General features: G+C 46.6%; 2 protein-coding genes across 6 annotated transcripts in view; one reads left to right on the plus strand and one right to left on the minus strand.

The window, feature by feature from the left end:
- The window catches only part of BTBD17 (BTB domain containing 17), a 36,967-nt gene extending 35,398 nt beyond the window's left edge, over window positions 1-1,569 (plus strand). Inside the window, 3 exon segments of the mRNA XM_072638131.1 lie at window positions 472-1,113; window positions 1,115-1,331; window positions 1,334-1,569. Of these exon segments, the coding sequence (XP_072494232.1) occupies window positions 472-1,113; window positions 1,115-1,331; window positions 1,334-1,569 (1,095 nt within the window).
- A 1,523-nt stretch (window positions 1,570-3,092) lies between these two features.
- The window catches only part of KIF19 (kinesin family member 19), a 48,078-nt gene continuing 32,148 nt past the window's right edge, over window positions 3,093-19,022 (minus strand). For all 5 annotated transcript variants that reach the window (XM_072645584.1, XM_072645586.1, XM_072645583.1 and 2 more), the window contains exons 8-20: window positions 17,920-18,066; window positions 16,817-16,939; window positions 12,824-12,989; window positions 9,238-9,412; window positions 8,845-9,043; window positions 8,174-8,423; window positions 7,758-7,879; window positions 6,772-6,935; window positions 6,366-6,483; window positions 6,178-6,259; window positions 5,273-5,670; window positions 4,110-4,269; window positions 3,093-3,837 (exon numbers count right to left, since the gene is read on the minus strand). In XM_072645584.1, the coding sequence (XP_072501685.1) occupies window positions 3,734-3,837; window positions 4,110-4,269; window positions 5,273-5,670; window positions 6,178-6,259; window positions 6,366-6,483; window positions 6,772-6,935; window positions 7,758-7,879; window positions 8,174-8,423; window positions 8,845-9,043; window positions 9,238-9,412; window positions 12,824-12,989; window positions 16,817-16,939; window positions 17,920-18,066 (2,208 nt within the window). In that variant the 3' untranslated portion in view covers window positions 3,093-3,733. The remainder of the gene's footprint in view (window positions 3,838-4,109; window positions 4,270-5,272; window positions 5,671-6,177; window positions 6,260-6,365; window positions 6,484-6,771; window positions 6,936-7,757; window positions 7,880-8,173; window positions 8,424-8,844; window positions 9,044-9,237; window positions 9,413-12,823; window positions 12,990-16,816; window positions 16,940-17,919; window positions 18,067-19,022) is intronic.

Raw genomic sequence — 19,022 nt, forward strand, 5'->3', positions numbered from 1 at the left:
CCCCCTCATTTTACAGAGGCAAAAAAGTGGTCATCCAGAGAAAGGCACTGACAGAGATGAGACAGTGGAAAAGGTGGGACAAGTTTGCAGGACAGTGAAAGAGACAGTAAGGAAGATTGGTGAGGGAGGATGAGACAGGGTGGTGGTGGTGGGGAGACATTAATCAGAAGAAGATGTGGCATGCTGGAAAGGAAAGCTCTAGATTTGAAGAACAGGGTTCAGATCTGACCTTTGACAAGTTCCTTGATCTCTCTGACCCTCAACATAAAATGAGGGGGTGGACTAGGTGATCTCTAAGGCCCCAGCTCTAAGTCTGTAATGCTAATGAAGGGAGATGGTCTACTCTGAACTGGTACCTAAATCCCTGGAGAGTTCTCCACCACACTTGGCCTCGATCTTGTCCTTCCCTTGCTGGGGCATAGGAAAGCAGACAGTGAAGCTGTCTGAGTGAGGGTAGGCTCCATAGTATAGCCCCCATCATCTCTTTTTTCCTCCACTTCTAGGCATCTGTACTATGGGGAGCTGTCCCTCCTGATGTCTCAGGCCATCCCCCTGCACAGACTGGCCAACAAATATGGTGTGGCTTCCTTACAGCAGGGCATAGCTCAGTACATGAAGTCACACCTTGCAGGACAGATGGAGGGTCCTGGCTCAGCTGTGGGTTGGTACCACTATGCAGCACGGACAGGCAATGAAGACCTCAGGGAGAGCTGCCTCTAGTTCCTGGCTTGGAACCTGTCAGCAGTGGTGGGGAGCTCTGAGTGGGCAGAAGTGACCCCAGAGCTCTTGGCCCAACTGCTGGACCATTCTGACCTGGTGCTCCAGGATGAATTAGAGCTCTTCCAGGCCCTGGATGTGTGGCTGGACCAGGCCTGCCCTCCCACACCTGTGGCTGAATAGACCCTGAGGGCCATTCCCTACCCCATGATCCCTCCTGTCCAGCTGTTCCAGCTGCAGGCTCTGTCACCAGCCCTATCCCGAAATGGAGAGGCTGTGGGGGATCTCCTCCTGCAGGTCTACCAGTTTCATTCAGCCTCTCCCCTGTACTATGCCAAATTCTTTAATGTCAATGGCAGTGCCTTGTTGCCTCCCAACTACCTCTCTTCACCTTGGGGGGGCCCTGTGGGTCATCAGCAACCCCACTAGGGATGACGGAAGCACAAGTTTCCAGATGCAGTTGGGACCTAGTGGGCATGATGCAGGCAGGTGGGTGACACAGAATGTCCTCTTCTCCCCACACTGGCTGCCCATAAGTCTTCAGCCTGTCTATGCTGATACTGCTGGGGCTGCCCTGCCTGCTGCACACTCTGAGGATGGGTGGCCTTGCCTGGTGGTGGGAATGCTGCTGGCCTGAGCTTTCAGAAGACAGTACTGGTGGGGGCTCAACAGCAGGGGCAGCTTCTCATCCACCATGCTTAGAGCTTCCATCAGAGCAGTGACAAGTCTGGGGACTTCTTGGCCCACACTGAGCAGGAATGGCACAATCCTGAGTACCTGGTGGAGAATGCCCTTCACCTGCATCTTTTCATCAAACCCATATACCACAACCTCATTCGGACCCACAGTTAGCAGAAGGAGGGAGAGAGGGATTGAGGGAAGGAAAAGGTGAAGGACTCCCCAGGATGATGTAATCATGAATGATGGTGGACATAACCAGCTGAACTTCTTGGAATGGTGGCTAGACATACAGCCAAGAGAACTGGATCTATTCTTTTGGTCTGGGTGTAGAGGGAGGCTCTGCCTTACTGTCCAACATGCTCCATGGCTGCTAGGTGTGTGTAGGGGGACAGAACAGGGTCATCATTACCACCACCATCATCATCACCACCACCACCTACAACCACTCTAGTGCTGGAGTCAGGAAGACTCGGGTTTAAATCTGACCTCAGACACACCAGTGGTGTGACCTTGAGCAAGTCATTTAACCCCTTTTGTCCTAATTTCCTCATCTATTAAAATGGGGATAATGATAGCACCTACATCCAAGGGTTGTTGTAAGGATCAAATGAAATCATGGTTGTAAAGTGCTTAGCACAGTATCTGGCACATAGTAAGCACAACTTAAACGTTAGCTACTGTGATTACTATCATATAATACTTTAAGGTTTGCAAAGGGCTTTACCAAATATATAATCTCATTTGATCCTCACAACAACTCTGGAAAATTTTATTACACCCATTTTATAGATGAGGAAACAGAATTTCAGAGAGATTAAGTGACATGGTACAATGGTCACAGACCTAGTAAATGCTGGAGGCAAGATTTGAACCCAAGTCTATGTCCTGGTCTAACCCTCTATTCGCTCTACCCATGCTGCCTCTCCAGGAGAGAATAGTACAGTGGTGTTTGGGTGGGAATAGTGTCCCGGGTCAGGCTTCAAGGCTCTAGTCCTGATGTTTGTGGCATACCCAACCCCCATGTAGGTTCAGGGGCTCCAGTGGGCTGAACTGCTGTTCTTGGCTCCTGGTTATGTCTGATAGGAGGGAGAGCAGAGCATAGAGGAAGACAGGCCAGGTATGTGAGGCAGGTGAGGAGATGCCAGGAGGAGGGCAAACAGACCTTCTTAGGGCTTTGGTACACTTTATCCTTCTCAGGCAAGTGAAGCAGTGTGGTAAAGTAGAAAGAAATGTAGAGTGGGCAGACCTGGGTTCCAATCCTGACTCTGCTACTTACCTGAATCAATCACTTCATTTCCCTGGGTCTTCATTTCCCCATTTGCAAAATGAGGAGAATTAGGTTAGAATGCCCTTCCAGTCCTCAAGGTCTATGATCTTGGGAACGAATTGTCCTCCAGGGTCTCTATGGTCGCCACACAAAGGAGTTTGGCAGAAATGGTCACGGAGATGGGGACTCACATTTTTTCATTTATCAGCTCACACTCTTCTCTGCCCTGACAGAATAATAGCTCCTACCCTTTTTTATTTTGGTGGGGGGAGGCAATCAGGGTTAAGTGACTTGCCCAGGGTCACACACTTAGTGAGTATCTGGGGCTGAATTTGAACTCATGTCCTCCTGACTCCAGGGTTAGTGCTGTATCCATTGTACCACATAGTTGCCCCAAATCTTACACTTCTGGTCTCAAACAAGAACATCCAACTCCAAATAGTATTTTTATTGTTAAAAAAGCAGGGAGAAAGCCACTGTGATGTGATAAAACCAAACCATCACCCTCAACCCCCTCCTCCAATACACAGCCTGGACTCTAATATCAGTAGAAGGCTGTCTCTTGGGTTCCTCTTTCCCCAAATCTGACAGCTCTAACACCCCTGTTCTATATTTGGCACCAGGACCCCATTGTCTTTGCACCACCCTTCTGTAGGGGCTCAGACCAATAGGCCTTGATGATCACATTGAAGCCTGGTGGTAGGTGAAGAGCTTTGGCAACACAGTTCTGTGCAGTGTCATAGAGGGAGCCCACAAGGGGTTAGATTTCCCCCAGGTTATTCTGGGGATCCCTTTTTGGGATCATTTCCTTTCCCCAGGAAGTCCTCCGCTCCCCCACACCTGCCTGCACTGATGTCACTGAAGCAGAAGGGAAATTACCTTCCTCCTTCCAGTAACTCCAGGACACAAAGTGCACCAAGGCATAGGGGGAGCCAGGTATCTGGACATCTCCTGCTCTTCTGCCCAAGTCACCTCTCACTGTGCTCCCTTCCATCCTGGGTCTTTGTGTCTTCCCATCTCTCTCCTCTTTGTTCTTAGGGGCAGGTTGATTCCAGGCTTCAGAGGTCTTCATTTGGGTCGGAAACGTCCATCCTTGCCCTTGGGCTGATATGGACCATAGGTAGCTTGTCTGGAAGCAACTGGCATGGCGTGGGGCAATGGTTCCCCAGCATCTGCAGTGAGGATGTCTATAAATAGTTCAGCCAAGTCTCTCCCCCCCAGCCAGTGTTACTGATCTCTGCAGAGGCCCACCCAAGAGACAACAGTCAGGATTTTCAGGATCTCCACAGCAAAGTGCTTTATCAGAGCTGGTGACCTCAACCTGTTAAGGGCACCTGAGAGCACTCTCTTGATGGGCTGACAAAGGCTCATCATTAAAGCTGCCTTGACAAGAACCCTGCTGCTGACCCTTCACTCTGTTCCTTTTCCCAAAGGAGACACTGACCTGTGGTCTGGTTCAGAGGAAGCCTGACTTTGGCGTGGGATGGTGCAACCTTACTCCGGTGCCAGATACTGGGTACTGGGTTACCAGAGACAGGTATCCTGTGGTCTGAAGTTCTCAACAGAGGGCGGGGGTGCAGGGAATGTGTCCTAGGATGGGACAGCTGAGTGGAGAGACAGAATGGAAATATGGGATTAGGTAGGTGGACAAAAATGCATGGGAACTTCACTTTCTTATTTTTTAATCTATTTTTTCAATTTTACAAAAATGTATTTTCTCTTCCTCCTACCTCTCCCTACCTCACTTTTTGGGGAAAAAAAGAAAAATAAAGCCCTGTAACAAATATGCATAACCAAATAGAACATTTTCCCACTTCGGCCATGCCTCAAAATACGTCCCATTCTGAACCTTGAGTCTATTATTCCTCTGCCAGGAGATGGATAGCATGGGAACCCCTGTTTTCAAGTTGAGGGTTACTAGAGGGTTAATGGAAGGCTCTGTTTGGTATCTAAGGGGAAAGCATGAGGAGAAAATAAGGCACAAGAGGAAGAGTTGAGAAGAAGTCAAGATTCTTAGGTGTTGGTCAACCCGCCTTATTCAGCATTGGCCAACTTCTGCTTAGCAGAGCAAAGACATTCCCATGAGGCAGAGTTCCAAAGATGGATGCCTTTCTGTCTGATCTCACTGTAGTTCTGCAGTGGTGGGGGGTCTCCCTATATTATTGCACTGACTTCATAATACAAGGCCCTGTGGAGTAAAAGACCTTAGGATGCCTCCCCCTAGTGGTGGGAGTAGGGAGACAGAGACCTTGGGATACTAGGGAAAGGATCAGGGAGGACCTGATAGTCATGCAGGGAAGAGCGGGAAAGCTCAGAATGCCCTTCCCTACTAACAATTCTGTTCAGACTACTTCTCATGGAGTTCATGATCCTTTCCCCAGAGACTACCAAAGCTCTGCCCCCATTCCAGGAATCTGAACATATGTCCTTGGGTGAGGTGGAATCTGTCTCAAAAGAACCCTAATATCCATCACCTCCAAGTTGGGCCACCTGAAGAAGGCTGTGGAACATGTGACCAGGGAACTGGAGAGGGGGAAGCTGGGCTGTCTGCAGTTTTCTCCAGACAGGTCAGCTGTAGTGTGCCTGCCAGGGTCCCTATGATCTTACCCCTTGTCCTGTGACCTCAAAGGCACTGGATTTCCTCTTCCTATTCTTTGCTTCTAGTGATTCATCTCTTTTTTTGTCCATTCTCTTCTTCTGTCCCTGGAGCCAGAAACCTGGGGCATTGCCATGATGCTTGGCCACTCGAGATGGGGTCTCCCCAGTGCTGTGAGACAGGTTGTCTTCACTGACCGTGTGCTGAAGCATGGGTCTTAGTGGGCACTTACAGGCAGGTGAGTGTGATTTGTGGACGTCATCAGCCTCACTCAAGGAGTGCAGAGATAGGCTGCTTGACTCCATCATTGGGGCCAGCAGCTGGTGCCTCTCTGGGTCCAAATTCTGTAACTTCCGCCTGGCTGCTGTCACTGCAATGCTCTTGGTGCCTGACAGGATCTCCTTCTTCTCTATAGTGAGGGGTTGGGAGAGGAAGGAGAACCAAAAATCCATACTTCAGGCCCATGTTTTACTAACTCAGCTGAACAGGGGACTGAGAGTCAGGAGCTGTCTATTTTAAATTCCTGTTTCTATCCAAACTGCTCAAAATCAAATCAAAAACTTGTTCACTTTAATGTTCCCCTTTGTAGAATATGGACAATCATCTCCACTCTCCCACCCATGACTTTCTCCAGAGTGTTATGGACTCCTTCTCATGATGATTTTCAAAGCGTGAAATAAAATATATAGAGTTACAATGGATACTAATTATACTGGAACCCAGTTGTTAAAATATTAAGAAAACAAATTCACAGTTTCCCTTTCCACAAACTGTGGTCCATGGACCACAGGTTAAGAATCTTTGCTCTGATGTGATTAGAGGTGAGTTAAGGGCTGTGAACTTGGTGAGATAAAGGGACCTAAAGAATCCTTGGTGCTTGGTGGGGGTGGTGTGGGTGAGTGGGGTTTTAAATCACCTTTGTGGGACACAGGGATCTCTGGGAAGTTCTCACTGCTGTTGGGGGATGAGTTGATGTGACTGCTGTCCTGGGGTGGGTCCTATACGGAGAGCAGGTGGGAAAGAAGGAGTCAGGAGAGCAGTTAAAGACCCCCTGACCCTAAGGGCTCATTCTGATGCCAAGTAGCAAAATGCTTAGGGTCTCACCTCCTGGGAAACCATGCCATTGATCTGAATGGGTGGCGGTGTCAACACAGCTGAGCTCTTCCCTTGCCTGGCCAGGGCTCGGGGACTGTCCTTAAATACCTTGTTAACCTCACTGTGGCTAGAAGTGAAGAAGCAAATATTGTTATTCCTACCATATTCAGAAAAAGAGTTGGGGCTCCCTAGCCACAGTTTCTCATCCCTTATAGCTCCAAGCTCAAGGAATCATGGATTATTGTCAGGAAGGTTCACTACCCAACCATGGCTAGAATCCAGGAAGGCTTACCTCCCCATCCCATGCTTCTTCTATGCAGGACAATCCAAGGCCTCCCTCTAGCCTTAGGTGTCACCACCTAGCCTTGGCCACTCCCCTTTGCCCACTCTACAGGGCTGGGATCTCCAAACTCACCTCTCAAGGTCCCCTACCACAAGAGGTGGCAGTTTGCTCTTCCGCCGTTCCTTCTGCCCCACCAGCTGGGGCTCAGAGCCCAGAGTCTTCACACTCTCCTGATCTGAATCTTGGGCCAAGGTGATCTCTCCAGGGCCTGGGGAGATTCTGGGCAATGAAATCTCCTGGGTGGTGAGGGGAGAGACACAAAGTGAGGAGACCTGGCCCAGGGAAAGGTGTAGCAGGAGTCGACTAGCAGCTTTAAAACCATGCATGCCAGGTTTTCTTCTGAGTGGGCTTGGCCTCTTCCAAGGGTAATGGGGCATGTGCCTAGGGTCCTGTAATAATGATGATGATGATGGGACTCATATATACATAGCACTCCAGAATATTCCAATGGACCACACATATTAGCACAGTCGGTGAGGGACTTTGCAAACTGTTAAAGATTACATATATGTGCAATTGTTTTTGTTATTATAATTCTGTTGCAGGATGTTAAGGACATATTCTGCTGCTCTCCTCTCCTCCCCTGGGAAGACAGGAATAGGTCTTAATTTGTACTTTGCTAGGGTCGGGGATTGGGGACATCCCAGGAGTGATCTGAGCTCCTGGACACTCTGCCTGCTGACCTGACCCCCTGGGCCCCCATCAGGCATCTGATCTTACACCTGAATTCTTCAAACTCTCAACAGAAGACAAGTTAAAACAAGCCCCCTCACCCTTAACCCTGGGGTGATTCACCAGAGGAGGGGAGAGGCTCAGGAACTTCTAGCACTGTGCACTAATGCAAGGAGGGGAAATAGGAAACCTACTTGAAAGGATATTGGGGCCAGAGTCAGCCAGTTCATTTCTTAGGGAGCCTACAACTTGCTCCTCAAGCTGTCAGGCAGCTGGTCCCCTCCTCCCTCATCCCCTCAGAGCACCTGCTTGCATCTCCTTGGTTACCCATATGATTTCTTCTCCTCTTCAACCACCACCCCACCCCTAGTGATACTCCCACACACCTGCAGCGCCCTGGAGGCTGCTTGGTCCACAATGGCCATTCGATCCAGATGTCCCTCTTCTAACTCCCTCTGGTAGAGCTCATACAGCTGTTCCAGGTGATGAGGGACAGACAGGTTGTTATCTGCCAGGGAGGAGTTCTCTTAGCACCCCAAGCTCCAGCCTCCAAGCCTTGGTGCTCAGGGAGAGGCAGAAAACAGGAGCAGTAGAAATACTGCTTCTGTCCAGGTCCATGGATTCAAGAACTGGAGCCTTCAGAATGGTGGGAGACTTGAGGGAGTAGGGGCAAGGACTAGAAGCTCTGATGTGGGGAGGGAACCAGAGAACCAGGGGTCCAGGACGTACTCATGGCTCCAGTGGTTAGAGTTAGGGGGAAAACCATGTGTAAATAGCCTGTAAGATGGGGTAAAGATCATACCATTGATAATCTGTCTTTGGCTCTGGAAGATCTCATCACAGAGGCCCCAGTGCCGTTGCAGGCGACGCATGGCCTGACGGTAGATCAGAGCATTGGACTGCATCTCAGTCTTTTCCATTTCTAGCTCATGAACTCGACCCAGTAAACTCAGGATTTCCCGCTGCTCCTCGGAACCAATACAACGTGGCAGCATCTCCTCTAGCCTCTGGCACTGGGTTCTCAGATCCCAGCATCTCTGCTCCAGTTTCACCTATGGGACCCAGGACCAGAAGTGAGGGGAGAGTAGTGTCAAAGAGGGAAAGAATTGTCCTGAAGGGACGCATTCCTCTATTTCAATCCTTAATAAGCAACCTCTTTGGATACCTATCCTATACTCCATTTGGGTTGAAACAAAAGCCATGCCTTAGGATTTTAGGGCTAGGAGCAGGGCTAGCCTTTCAAGGACTACCCTACCAGACTCCTCCAGGTCACACACCCTTTAGGCCAGTAATATCTAGCCTCTTCCAGGGACCATCCTATAGGTTACCTCTGGGGAGATTTCTGCCCATCACACAGTAAGGCCTGGAACTGGTCCCTGTGACAGTAAGGCCTGGAACTGGTCCCTGTGTTGTCTGTGCCCCAGAGAAACTGCCCTCAGAGTTCCTCCCTCCTTTCCCCAATCCTCTGACCACCTTCTGCTTTCGGAGTTTCTTCTGCTCCTTGACCAGGGTAGCAATGCTCTCTCGGGCTGAGGTCACCTCTGGAGGCTCCAAGGTATCAGGCTGCTCCTCACCAGTGTCTGTATCCTTCTCAATGCCATCCTTACTATAGGATTCCTTCCGTTGTTCCTCCTGCCACTTGAGGGTGCGGCGACACTTCTCCTGCTCCCAGCTGCCCCAGAACAGCCCCCCCAGGGAGATACAGGGTATGAGGGCATACATAAATGTACATAGGACAACTGGGCCACAAGAGACGTGGAGATTCACGCCAGAGGTCTGAGGGGTGGAATGGGGGGGAAGGGAGAGGGGGGCGTGCTGACAGGTCTATGAGAAGTGCCAGGGGCTAGAACGTGGGGGTATGCTTACTCAGCAATAGTGAGCAGGTGGCGGGAAGTATCCATCTGGATCTCCATGGAGTGGCTCTCCAATTCCAGCAGGAGCTTGTGGGCGTCCATCTGGTCCTGAAAGGCACTGATGAGCTGCCCCCGCAGCTGGCCCATCTGCAGCTGCTCAAACTGGGACCTGTGAAGCTGGACCTCAGCTGCCCCAGACACAAGGAGGAAGGAGCCTGAGTCAGCAGAGCCCAGGGAGAGCCCCTCCCTCCCTCTCCCTACACACCTGGAGCCGCCCCTTCCCTTCTCAAGCCACTCCCCCCTGCAAGAGGGCTCCCAATTTACAAGAAGACTTTCTCCATTAACTGACAGGGTGACTCCCACCACTCCCACCCCTCCCAGCCCTCCTGTCTCCCTGCTTCTCCATCCCTAGACCATCTATAAGGACCTTTGGACAGCTCTAATTTATTATAGGTTTATGTGACTCTGGTTTGTGGCTTGGGTATTTCCAAATGTAGTGTCTCCTTTCTCTGCCCTCATCATGCCAGGCAGTGCAACATCAGAGGAAGAGCACTGAGTTGGGAGTCAGAAGATGTGGGTTTGAATCCTGGCCCTGCTACTTACAACCTGCATGGTCTTGGCAAGTTACCTCCCCTCCCTAGGTCCTAGTTTCCTCATTGGTAAAAGGGGAGGGTTGGATCTTCCTGTGAGGTAGAAGTTACAGGTTCAAATCCCACTTCTATCATTTCCCTGCCCTAGCCCCAGACTCTCACCTGTTTGTCTGGGACACCAAAGTTGCTAGCTATGGCTCTGAGGTGGACCTCAGAGGTCTAATGGTAATAATAACTAACCTTTGTGTGGTCCTTTCCATGTGCCAGGCACTGAGCTAAAACCTTTATAATTGTTATCTCATTCATCCTCACAACAACTATGGTGTGTGTGTGTGTGTGTGTGTGTGTGTGTGTGTGTGTGTGTGTGTGTGTACCATTATTATCTTCATTTTACAGGTGAGAAAATTGAAGCAGAGATTAAGTGACTTGCTCAGAGTCACACAGTTAATGTCTGAGGTTGGATTTGAACTCAGGTCTTCCTGCACCAGAACAGCAATCCCCTTATCAATAATACCAACTAGTGGTTATCCAGACTCCTTCTGAAACCCTTCCAATAACAGGGAACCCATTGATTTTGAGCTCCCTGCAAAGAGAGGTAGCCATGATGTATGGGATACAGAATTGACTTCCAAGTTAGGAAGACCTGAGTTTGAGTTGAACCTTTGAGACATACTGGCTACGAGATGTTGGGCATGCCATTGAACCTCTTAGGGCTGTAGGCAACTTGATAAGATTGTAAGTCAGAGAAGATGCTACCTGTATTGGTAGAGAGAGGTCCCTCATCTGGGAATTCCTTACATCATTGAAATCACAGCTCTAGTCTCCATCCCTCTTCTAATCATTGAGCAGAAGTCTGAACTTTTGGCAATTTCTAACCCTACTGCTCCTTGTGGTTGCCTCTGGGACCAATTATAACAAATTGCATCCTCTTCCTATTGGGCAACCCTTCAATGGCTAAAGGCAACAGGCATGTTCCTCTTGAGCCTTCTCTTTTCCAGCTTAAATATCTGGGGTTCCTTTTTTTTGAATGGCAGAAGGGAATGGAGGCTTTTGTTACATCCTCAGCACTTGGCACAGTCCCTGGCATTCTGACTGGTTGAGTCTAAAAGATACTCAAGATCTCCAGTGCCTTTCCCATTGTTTGCCCTCCTATGGACACAGTGCCCTCTGCTGGCATTCTCCAGATGTGATCTGACCAAACCATGGGAGTATCCCCACCTTGTCCTGAATCCAAGTCCTCTATAGCCCAGCATCAGGCAGGGTTTGCCATTACCCCTTGCAAAGCACTTTATACATATTGTCTGATTTGGTAATACGTTTTGCAAATTGTGAAAACATTACCAAGTTATTATTGCTGTCCTTATTCCTAATACCAGTAGAGGGTATCTAGCATATGTTCTACTTTGACCCTTTCCAACTCCCAGGTTAGAAACTTGCCCTGATTGGTACTTTCCCTGGGTAGGGCAGTAGACAGGCTTCAATTTATATTAAGCTTGGAGTCTACTTTAAAATACTCTGAGAACTTTTTTCCCACAGGAATTTCTTCATCCTGTACAAGTAGAATTGATTTTCTGAGCCCTGGATATGTCCTTCTATCAATGCTATTAAATGTCATTAGAGCTTGACTCACTTTGTAGCCTTCTGAACTCTTTCTGGATTCTGACTCCATCATCCAGCATGTTAACTGACCCTACCAGCTTTGTGGCATCAATTTGTGGCATGTTATCTTTGCCTTCATCCAAGCTGATCTCTCAAGATTGGAAGTCATTTAACTACTCAGGACACGTAACATGAAGGGGTTGGGCTAAATGATTTCTACTTTCTTCCTGTTCTACCTCTGACAATGGCTCAGCACTGCATCATGTATATACAGAGGCTTCTACTGAATCTGCAATTGTGATTCTGCTTTGGGCCGTAAGTAATCATCAAGTCACCTAGCCTCTGAGTTTAATACCATTACTACTACTGTTGAAGTTTAAGGGTGCTGAAACTCTAATTTCAAGGGCAAATGATGCATGGGTCCTGTCTCAAATGAATTTAACTCAATCCTTCTTTCTACTAAAGGTTTATTGGAACACCGGTCAGGGTGGGAGAGATTCTAAAAATCCACACTAAGTGGCCATTTTAAAAATCTGAGCATTCATTGGACAGACTTGTAAGGAAATTTGAGCATTTAATGCGGGGCAAGATGGACCTTATATATAGAAAGACTGTGGGAAGGATGTAGGAATGGTCAAGTAGTCTGGGGTGACTGGGAGGTAACAGAGAAGGACCAGATCCCCAAGGTGAATGCTCAGGACTTGGGCCATGGGGGAAAGTCCAGAGGCTTTTTCTTTTCTAGGTCCAGATCCCAAAGACATGGTCTTTTCCTTTTGAGGGAGTAGATCCCATCCCCATTACTACTACTGCTATGTCTGCTCCACCTCCTAACTAACCTTTATATAACACTCAGGGTTTGCAAAATCTTTATGCAAATATCTCATTTTTTCCTCATGAGAATTCTGGGAGGTAGGTGCTGTTATTATTCCCAATTTAAAGATGCAGATAATGAGGTAGACTGAGGTTGAACGATTGCTCAGGGTCACAAAGCTAGTAAGTGTATATGAGGAGGGATTCCAAAACAAATCTAAAGGAGTGCTTCAGCCACTGGGCTACCCAACTATGTGGTTTCACCTTCTGCATCTGTAAAATGGGTCCAATAATCTTGGTGGTACCTAACCCACAGCATAGTTGTGGGGCCAAATGAGAGAGTAATTTGATGTGTTTTGCAGATCTAGAAGCTCTTTGAAAACAATAGCTTTATTATTGTTGTCATTACTCAAGCCAAATAATGGGAATGCATGGGCAGTGGTGAAAAGGAAAAGCTTAGCTAGAAAGTAGCTGTCTTTGGGGTGGAATGTGCTCCCTCTGTCCAGGGGCTCCCCAAGAGCTATACTGAGCCAAGACTACTGATAGGTGACTGAAGAAAACCAGACAGACAGTACCACCTTCATGCCCCTAGGTACCCACCTTGGATCTGGCGAATGTCTCCCTGCTTGCCCGGGTTCCAGCCCTGGCCCCGTCCACCCTGCCCATCAATTTTGCACTTGAGGCGCTGATTCTCACTGCGCAGGTCAGAGATGATGTTGGTGCACTGAGAAATGTGGTATGAGGCATTCAGCAGGTTCTGTTTCACCTGGGGTTGATGGGAAGAGAAGTCAGAGTCAAGGGGGGGATGGGAGTGACTCTGAATCGTCTTTACCTCTTCCCTCTCCTTTGTCCTCCATAGCCCATGGGTCACCAGATCTGCTGATTCTCTCTTTCTACTGACTCTTGAATTCCTCCTGGTTTGTAATGGGAGTCAGGAGACCTGGGTTCAAATCTTGGCTCTGATCTTTATTAGCTAAATGACAAGTGAGTGAATTCACGTTTCTGAGCCTCCACTTACTCCTTTGTAAAATAATAAGAGTAGCTAGCATTTCTATAATACTTTAAATTTCCAAAGCACTTTGCATGTTAATTCTCTTTTTGGATTTCAACCTACTTGAGGGCAGGAATTGTGCCTTATATACATCTTCTACTCAGTCTCATTCACTCCACAGACACTCAAACAGTTGCCAAATCCTGTCTTTTCTACTTTCATGACATGTTTGGTATATTTCTCCTCCTCTCCTGAGGTGCACAAAATTAGAGCTGTCACCACTCCAGATGTTCACAAGGACTATTTGTGCCCAGCCTATGGGACAGCCTTCTAAGCTTGTATTAGATCAGCCACAGTCAGACACACTGTACTTTGACCCCAATGTAGTGATGTCATTTTGGTCATCTTCAAGAATGAAGGACAACAACCATCTCCTCCTTTCTACCCTGAGGGGTGCCACACTCATTTAGGTCCTCATTCCATCTCCCTCAGCTTCCTCACATGGACTATTTGTGCCTGACATGTGGTAGAACAATCCAAGCTCATAATGGTCTTATCAGTCAGAGTCAGACACATTTTACCTTGACTCTAGCATAGTGATGTCAATTTGGTCCTCTTTGAGAATGAAGGACAACAACCAACCAGCAAGAGCTTCCTATTTGGACTCCTGAGTTAAGCTTCTCTCCATACTCTAGTCTGTCCTCCACACATCTGTCAAAGTGACTTTACCTAAACTGCAGGACTGATTATGTCACCTCCCTGATCATCAAACTCCAGTGGCTCTTTATCTGGTACCAAATATAAACTCTGTTTGGAAATTAAGGCTCTTTACAATTTGATGCCAATCTATCTTTCCAGCCTCCCTCTATATCTCCTTTCCAGTCTTATACTTCACTCCTCTCCTCATACTTTGTGATAAGCCCTACCCATTATTCCACATGCTAGACACTCTTCATCCTACTTCTGTGGTTTTGCCCTTGCTTCCCCCATGCCTGGAATGTCCTTCTTCCTCACCTCTGCCTCTTGAAACCCCAAGTTTCTCTCAAGATTCAGCTCAAGTGTCAGCTTCTGCATTTCCCCTTTCTTGGGTCCCAGATGCTAATTTCTCCTTTCTAAAACTGCTTTGTACTCATTTTATATCAGTGGTATACATGTTACTCCTCCATCAGAAGGTAAGTTCCATAAGGGCAGAAACTGTTTCACTTTTATCTCTGAATCCCCAAAGATAAGTCAAGTGTCTGGTACATAACATGCCCTTAACAAATACTTGTTCATTGATTGGCTCATAGTACATAATCAACCAACCAACAAGTATTTCTTAATCATCTGTGATACTGTGCTTGGCATCAAGGATAAAAATACAAAAGTGAGACAATTCCTGCCTTCAAGGAGCTCACATCCTAACAGGGGGATATAACACATTCACAGAGAAGGACAGAGGATATATAGAAAAGAAGGACCCAGTCATTTGGCAAGAAATCAGTAATGAACAACTGGAGAATTAGGAAATGTCTCCTAAAGGAGGGAACCCTTAAGAGAGTGAAGTGTTCTAAGAGAAAGGAGTGAATGAGGAGAACATTCCAGGTATGGGGAACAGCCAGTGAGAGGCATCAGAATGTTGGGTCCAGGGAACATAGGCCAGTCTGGCCAGGGTATAGAATGGGTAACAGGGAGTGATGGGAAATCTACCTGGAAAGATGGGCTGGAGCTATACCATGCAAAGGCTTTAAATGCCTTACAGAAGGATATTACATTTTATCCTAAGGACAAATGGAAGTCATTGGAGCTTCTCAAGCTTTGTGCTTTAGGACTATGAATTAATTTGCTAGCTTTCTGGATGATTGGTTACACAGGAAAGAGACTGGATTGTTTGTGTTCAGTCATTTCAGTCTTGTCTGACTCTTTGTGACCCCATTTTGGGGTTTTTTGGCAAAGATACTGGAATAGTTTCCCATTTCCTTCTCTAAGGATTTTTACATATGAGGAAATGGAGGCAAACAGGATAAAGTGACTTGCCCAGGGCCACACAGGTACTAAGTGTCTGAGATCACATTTGAACTAGGGTCTTCCTGACTCTAGGCTCAGAGCTCTATACAGTGTACCCTCTAGTTGCCCCAAGAGACTGGATAGAAGTCAGCAAATCAAGAAACTGTTATAATGGTATAGGAGAAAGGCAATGAGTGCCTTGACTAGTGGTGGTACCAATAGAGAGAAAGGGATGAACATCAGATGTTAAAGGAGGTGAAATCAAGTAAGACTTGATAGCTATTTAAATCAGAGGTTCCCAAACTCATTTGGCCTATTGCCCCTTTAAAAAAAATTGCTCAGTAACCCTTAAAAAATCTACTTTCTTTAATCATTTAACTTGTTTTGAAATTTGTGTCATTTCAAAAAACATAAAATATTTTTAAAAAGAATGATCCGTCTTAAATTTAATAAATTTATTGCAAATTAATGTTTTTCTCCTGCATTGAAATTTTGATGATCCACTATGATGTCATGTAACCTTACAGTATCATATTTTAAACACATCAATAAACGTACATATTCCTGCCAGTGCATGTTGAACTTCCCCACAAGTTCGTCTATCAACACTTGCTTGTTAAGACCTGTTGGCAGACTCAACCACTGATCATTCATAACTTGCATTCTGTGTATTTATTTGGAAAATAATGTAATCACTATGACTTAAATAGACTGTTACACAACAGATGAAACATGTACAGGCAGTTTTTCAAAATTTTATCTTCTCTCCTTTCCTTATGCTTTCATCACCCCCTTATTTTTATTCAATGCCCCAAAATTGTACCTGAGGCTACTACCACCTCCTGGATTGTTCAAGTGCCCCCCAGGGATGGTATCACCCACTTTGGGAACCTATGAAATAATATTGTTGGGGGTTTGTGTGTGTGTGTGTAGGAGAGTAAAGAATCAAGGATGACTCTTAGGTTGTAAACCTGAATAATTTTAAGAATGGTGGTGTCATGGTTAGAAATGGAAAAGTTAGGAGAAGGGTTTGAGTTTAGATGGAAAGATGAGTTCTATTTTGTATATGCTGAGTCTGAGATGCCCATTGGACATCCAGGTGGAGATGCAGAACAGGTAGTTGGAAATGCAAGACTGAGAGCTGGAAATATAGATTTAGGAGTCATCTACAGAGGGATGATACTTGAATCCTATGTCAGCTGATGAGATCAACAAAGAGGGAGCACAGAGAGGAGACCAAAACTCTATACACTAAACATTTGTTATAGAGGGAAGAAAACAAGGAAGCAATAATGAGAAGAAGAGAAGGAAAGGGAAAGAGAGACAGTGGAAAGGGGGGGAAACATTCAGAAGGGAAAGAAGTCAGAAAGAGAAAGTTTCTCACTTTCAGTGGTGAATGAAAGCACTGATCACTAACTTCTGAGAAGTATCCAGGGAGTATGACTGAAAGAATGGGAAAGAATAAGATCAGATCCAAGGACTGGGGATGGTGCCAAAGAGTCAGTGGCTGATACCAGGGATATTCAGCAGGAAGGGGAATGGTCAGGGAGGTCAATGGGTCAGGGAACATAAGCAAGGAACATGACCTTGGGAATGGTCAAGTGACTGTATCTCACCCTAGTCTTGATATTCCTCGCCCGACCAGCATAAGTGAGGGTGTTTCTTGACTCCTCAAATGCACTGCTTGCAGGGCTGATGTGGGCAATCATCACTGTTCTACTGTTGCCCCCAAGGGAATCCTACATAGAGGGTGAAAGAGAGGACCTGGTTAGCTGGTCAACCAACATATCTTATCGAATCCTTCCAGATGTGAGCAAGCATCCACACCTGGTTTCTCCAATATGTGAGTCTCAACCCTTGCCACTCCCCACCTTCCCCTGACCCCCACTACCATATATCCTCAAGTATTTATCAAGCTGATCAGTCCTCTATTGAGAGCTTTAGAATCAGCTCCCTTGCTAGAGAAGTAGCTGCCAATCCAGCTCTTTTCTATGATCTTTGGACTCTCCTGGACTCTACTTCCTTCCTCCTTCCTCCCTCACCTTTCTTGTCCAAGTTCTTAAATGAGAATTTCTTTCTGTTTTAATTGACTGGCTATATGGCTAAGAAGTGCCCTTTGTAATTAAAAAAAAAACAACAAAAAAACCTATGATTCTTCCACTTTGGGGCTTTGATCCCCCATCTACAAAATGAGAAAGTTGGACTAGGGAATCCCTAACATACCTTTCAGCTCTGAATTCTATGATCTTGTGAATATTTCCCTGGGCCATAAGGTGTACCTTTGTCTTTAGGATTCAGGACTGGTTCTGAGATTTCTTGAGTATAAGGAGTCCCCAGTTGAAGAAACCACCTCTAGGAAGGTAGACTGGCACCTTCTTTGCAATTTTTACTATTAGTGAGTTGCCTAGAACACTGAGAGGTGAAATAATTTGCTCAGAGTCACACAGCCAGTCATGATCAGATTTGAACTTTGTGGGACTTGAACCCAGTTCTCCCTGGCTCTGAGGCTATCTCTCTGTACACTATAGCATAATGCCCCTCCGTTGTTCTCCTTGCAACTCCTAAAAGGTGCCTTAAAAACTCCCTGAGTGTTATGAATGAGCAAACAGCTAACATTGCCAGCCATGAGATTCAGTTTCCTTTGACATAACCCAGCATCTTCTGTAGACTGGGCTCCTGTCCCTCCAGGTCCCTGCCACATCATGGCTTCAGGTGGTACCTTGAGGAGCCGGGTGAGTTTGCTGTCTCTGTAGTTAATATACTTATTATTCCCCTTGTCACTGAGAGCGTTGATGCAGTTCCCCAAGGCCAGCAGGGACAGGTTGATGTGGGCACCCTCCTTCATGCGCTGTCCACGGTTCTGAGTCTAAGTGAGAAGGACACAAGAGTTGGCAGGGGGTGTGGTGGAGGGGCTGATCCCCTAGGGAGTGGCCTACAGGCCTGCTGGGGAGAGAAGGTTGTTGCTATAACCAAGCATTTGATTTCCCCACTAATGCACTAATGTCCAATCATGGACAAAAGCCTGGAACTCAGTTTCCTTACCTGCAACATAAGATAACAGTCTCTAAGATAAGATAAAAGATAAAATGAGCTAAACGGATAGAAAAAAACTTTAAAAATGTAAATGGGAAGTCTTAGAGGAACCTATATTATGATGGAGATTATAACATGTAATGTATAATGGTATTATAAAGAGGAGAACATTCTGGCCTCAGGACATCTGGGTTCAAATACTGGCTCCACCATTTTTACTACTTGAGTGACTTTGGGCAAGACACTTAAACTCTCTCATCCATAAAATGGATATATTTTTGCCCCACTTGCCACACAGGTTATAATGAGGATCTAATGAGATAATGTGTGTTAAGCATTTGCTAAATCTTAAAGTGTTATGTGGGCAGCCAGGTGGTACCATAGTGCATAGAGTGCTAGGCCTGGAGTCAGGAGGACTTATCTTCAGGAGTTCAAATCTGGCCTCTGACACTGGCTGTGTGTGTGACCCTAGGCCAAGTCACTTAACCCTCTTTGCTTCAGTTTCCTCATCTGTAAAAATGAACTGGAGAAGGAAATGGCAAACCACTCCAGTATCTCTGTTAAGAAAATTCCAGATGGGGTCATGAAGAGTTGGACACAATTAAAATGACTGAACAGTGACAACAAAATGGTCTTTTCTAGCTTTAAATCTCAGGATCCTTTGACTCTGCAGCAAAATGGCTGCTGAAGAGCCTCTCTGGCCTTTGCTGAAATGAGGCCTAGAAATCATACAGCCTTTCACTGGGCTGATACTCAAAGCTGTTTCAGCTTGGTCACTGTGTTACATTC

Source organism: Notamacropus eugenii, chromosome 2, assembly GCF_028372415.1.
Source record: "Notamacropus eugenii isolate mMacEug1 chromosome 2, mMacEug1.pri_v2, whole genome shotgun sequence".
Lineage (NCBI taxonomy): Eukaryota > Metazoa > Chordata > Mammalia > Diprotodontia > Macropodidae > Notamacropus > Notamacropus eugenii.